Source organism: Phalaenopsis equestris, unplaced genomic scaffold (genome assembly GCF_001263595.1).
Source record: "Phalaenopsis equestris unplaced genomic scaffold, ASM126359v1 Scaffold000488, whole genome shotgun sequence".
Taxonomy (NCBI): domain Eukaryota; kingdom Viridiplantae; phylum Streptophyta; class Magnoliopsida; order Asparagales; family Orchidaceae; genus Phalaenopsis; species Phalaenopsis equestris.
The window spans coordinates 426,837-430,132 of NW_018164928.1; the positions used below are offsets into that span (position 1 = coordinate 426,837).

The following is a 3,296-nucleotide window of genomic DNA, read 5'->3' on the forward strand; positions in this document are numbered from 1 at the left end:
TCCTTTTTTGTTTTTTTTTTTTATCTTTATTGTGTGGAGTTGTAATGCGGATAAAGAAACCCCTAGGACTTCATGTATTTCTTTTTCATTTTAGCGAGTATCTTTTTTCCCTCCCTCTTTTTGTAACCTCATTTTATATTAACGCGTAGAGAGCCACAAGTTGCTATTTTATTTATATATATATATATATATATATAGTAATACCTATCTATTTTGCAACTTTAATCTCTCCTAAACATCACATTAACCCCAAATCAAAGCATAACAAGTACTCATTCATCACAACACTTCTAACGCATGCAACTGAGATCTAATTTATTCAAAATAAGACGACAGAACACCAACAACTAATTATTTATACCCCGTACACAAATTAAAAATAAAACCCTGAATGATATGAATCACCACACAACGAATCGCATCACGTTGCGTGCACAAACCTAATTTGATGGATCCACACCATCAACATACCCAATCTTTTCTCCAACGGAGCACAGTTAATTTCCGATCACGTAGGAGGGAGCAGGCGCAGGAGCATGAACCGGAGAACTGACCTGCAGAAATTTGTAGATCTCAAACCTAACCAAACAGCTGCTTCCAAAAACACGACATCCAGTCTTATCATAGCAGTTAGCCGATACAGTCCTCAATGCATAATCCAAGCAATCAAAGCACGCATTTTCCCCAAGATCCCGCGTGCACTGCGCCGTTCCATAGACCGTCACGTTCTCATCCACATATTTCTCGCCATAGCCAAACTTCTCCGCCCCCCTCACCGTTTCCTCCAAAACCTCTCCGGCCAACAGGTCGCTCACCGCTCGTTGAAGCTTCGTGATGTTTACAGAAGCGTCAAGGGAATACCACACACTCCCAACGCTCTTCTCCGGCTTCCCGATGAAGTTCTCGGTGTCGTAGTGAAGATAACAGTCCTCGTGCCATGTGTGGATCTGGGCTGCATTAGGGCATGAAGATCGGATCTTTTGTGCAGCTTTGGTGATGCAGGCGGAGCATGCTTTTCGGCTCTGGTCTCCTTGGCATAGCGTGACACCGTAGACTGTTTCGCAGCTGTCGGAGGCGGAGGAGGAGATGGCGTAGCCCTGAAGAGAAGTCTTCCCCACCAAGTCGAGAAGGAGGTTGTTGATATTGGTCTGCAGCAAGTTATTTCCGGTGAAGTTCTTCTCGCATTGTTGAATGGGTAGTAAAACTGTGCTGAGGGTGGCGATGGGGAAGAAGACGAGGAAGAGGATGGAAAGGAGCTGCATTGCAGAGACTAATTGAACAAAATTTGATTTGGTTAGATGTCTTTGAATACTGTCATCCTAGCCTGCGATTTCTACATGTATATAAATGTAAAGCCTGAGAAGAGCCGGCCTGCTTGTACATTTGGGACAAACTAAGAAGGCGACAAAGGAGATAGAATTTGTGATGCCATTTGGCTATTATTGGCCGGCAACAAAAAACAAAACAAAATTTGATGAATTGTATCACGTTATACTTGTGATGGTATGATGAGATCGAATCAAATGTATTAAAGGAGTCAAATTGAAGTTTTTTTCAACTAAAAAATTAGAGATGGTTTGCGTGTGGGCTTCTCATAGAAGAACTGTTCAAACTTTGTATGCCGACGGAAATGTGGAGTCATAGACGCAGGACCATTTCTGTGCTTTTAAATTTAATTATTGACTGGTTCAATTTGCAATTTTGACTATTGGGGTTTCGATTCTCTTAATGTGCCATTTTTTGGGTGATTGCATTAAATAAATGAAGGATATGATTTTAGATTTCATGGAGGTAATATAAATTATATTAGCTTAGAGAATATTTATTCAAATCAAATAAATAAATTTAATGATATTCAAGGTGATCTAATCTAAATTGAAACAAGCTCAAATCAAGCTTTCGAAATATGATTAAAATATTTGGAACATCAAGTAAAGGATCAATATGTTAAGAGGGTAAGATCATTCAATTTTGAGGTCATTTAGGAATTATAAAAGGATGAAAGAACGATTATTGATCGAGTGAATTAATACAATGTTGGTTTTCAAAACCAAACTTTAAACGCCAACAAAAATGGAGGAATTTTTTTAGTAGTTCACACCTTCTACATTTTCTGGTTTAATTTATAAGCAAATACATCACATTTTTCTGAAAATAAAACTAACTAACCACTTAACGGTTTTCAAAACTTCCTAATCCATATGAAAAATGTGCAAAAATACATAAAGAATTTCTAGAGACAACTAGATTAACACAACAATCTCATCCTTAAGCTTGTTGTCCTTCACTGACGATTCGCACACCAATTTTTTCTCTCATCTCCAAGAACTTCAATCTTGCAAGTGACTTTGTCAGAATATCAGCACGTTGATCTTCTGTGCAAACATGTTGAATTTCAATCATTCTAGATTCAACACAATCTCTAATGTAGTGAAATCGGGTATCAATATGTTTGCTCCTCTCATGGTAAACTGAATTCTTGCTTAATGTAATTGCGGACTGATTATCAATCTTCAGAACTACTTTCTTAACTTCAGTTTTTAACAAATCTGTCAATAGTCGTCCCAGCCACACTCCTTGACACGCTGCTGCACATGCAGCGATGTACTCTGCTTCACAGGAAGATAACGCAACCAGTTTCTGTTTTTGTGAACACCAACTAATAGAACTTGACCCAAGAAAAAATATTAAACCTAAGGTACTTTTCGTATCATTAGTATCACCGGCTAGATCACTATCTGAATAACCGGTCAGTTCCAATCTTCCTTTCTTCTTCTCATAAACACAACCAAGGTTTAAAGTTCCTTTCACGTACCGTAATATGTGCTTCACTGCGGCCATGTGCTCCGTTGTGGGCCTTTCCATGTATCTACTCACCATGCCAACAGAAAATGCCAAATCTGGGCGTGTGTGCAGTAGATATCTTAAACTGCCAACAATACTTCGGTACAAAGTTGTTTCTACAGGTGGACTTGTGCTTTCCTTACTCAGTTTTAGACGAGGTTCCATCGGAACTTGTGAAGGGTTACAATCTTTCATGCCACATTTGTCTAAAATCTTTCTTGCATATGCCGACTGATTAAGTGTAATCCTTTGAGAATTTTGAAATACTTCAATTCCCAAATAGTAGCTTAGTAACCCAAGGTCACTCGTGCTAAACAATTTCTTCATCTGTGATTTGAACTTGTCTATATCTTGAATACACTCTCCAGTGATGATTAAATCATCCACGTAGACTCCAACAATTAAAATCCTTTTACCTTGATTTCTCATGTACACGACATGCTCTAAAGAAC

The 3,296-nt window shown here is 38.5% G+C and overlaps 2 protein-coding genes across 2 annotated transcripts; both read right to left on the reverse strand.

Moving 5' to 3' along the window:
- Positions 1 to 309: 309 nt before the first annotated feature.
- Positions 310 to 1,395, reverse strand: LOC110028099 (cysteine-rich repeat secretory protein 55-like). Its single transcript, XM_020729819.1, has one exon. It carries the CDS (start codon positions 1,260 to 1,262, stop codon positions 498 to 500), a length of 765 nt encoding a protein of 254 aa, XP_020585478.1. The 5' UTR covers positions 1,263 to 1,395; the 3' UTR covers positions 310 to 497.
- An 873-nt stretch (positions 1,396 to 2,268) lies between these two features.
- LOC110028051 (uncharacterized mitochondrial protein AtMg00810-like) lies at positions 2,269 to 3,273 on the reverse strand. Its single transcript, XM_020729751.1, has one exon. It carries the CDS (start codon positions 3,271 to 3,273, stop codon positions 2,269 to 2,271), a length of 1,005 nt encoding a protein of 334 aa, XP_020585410.1.
- Positions 3,274 to 3,296: the final 23 nt, after the last annotated feature.

What these genes read in the sequence shown, in the direction of transcription:
- LOC110028099 (XM_020729819.1), bottom strand. Translation starts at nt 1,262, where the DNA reads ATGCAGCTCCTTTCCATCCTCTTCCTCGTCTTCTTCCCCATCGCCACC.
- LOC110028051 (XM_020729751.1), bottom strand. Translation starts at nt 3,273, where the DNA reads ATGAGAAATCAAGGTAAAAGGATTTTAATTGTTGGAGTCTACGTGGAT.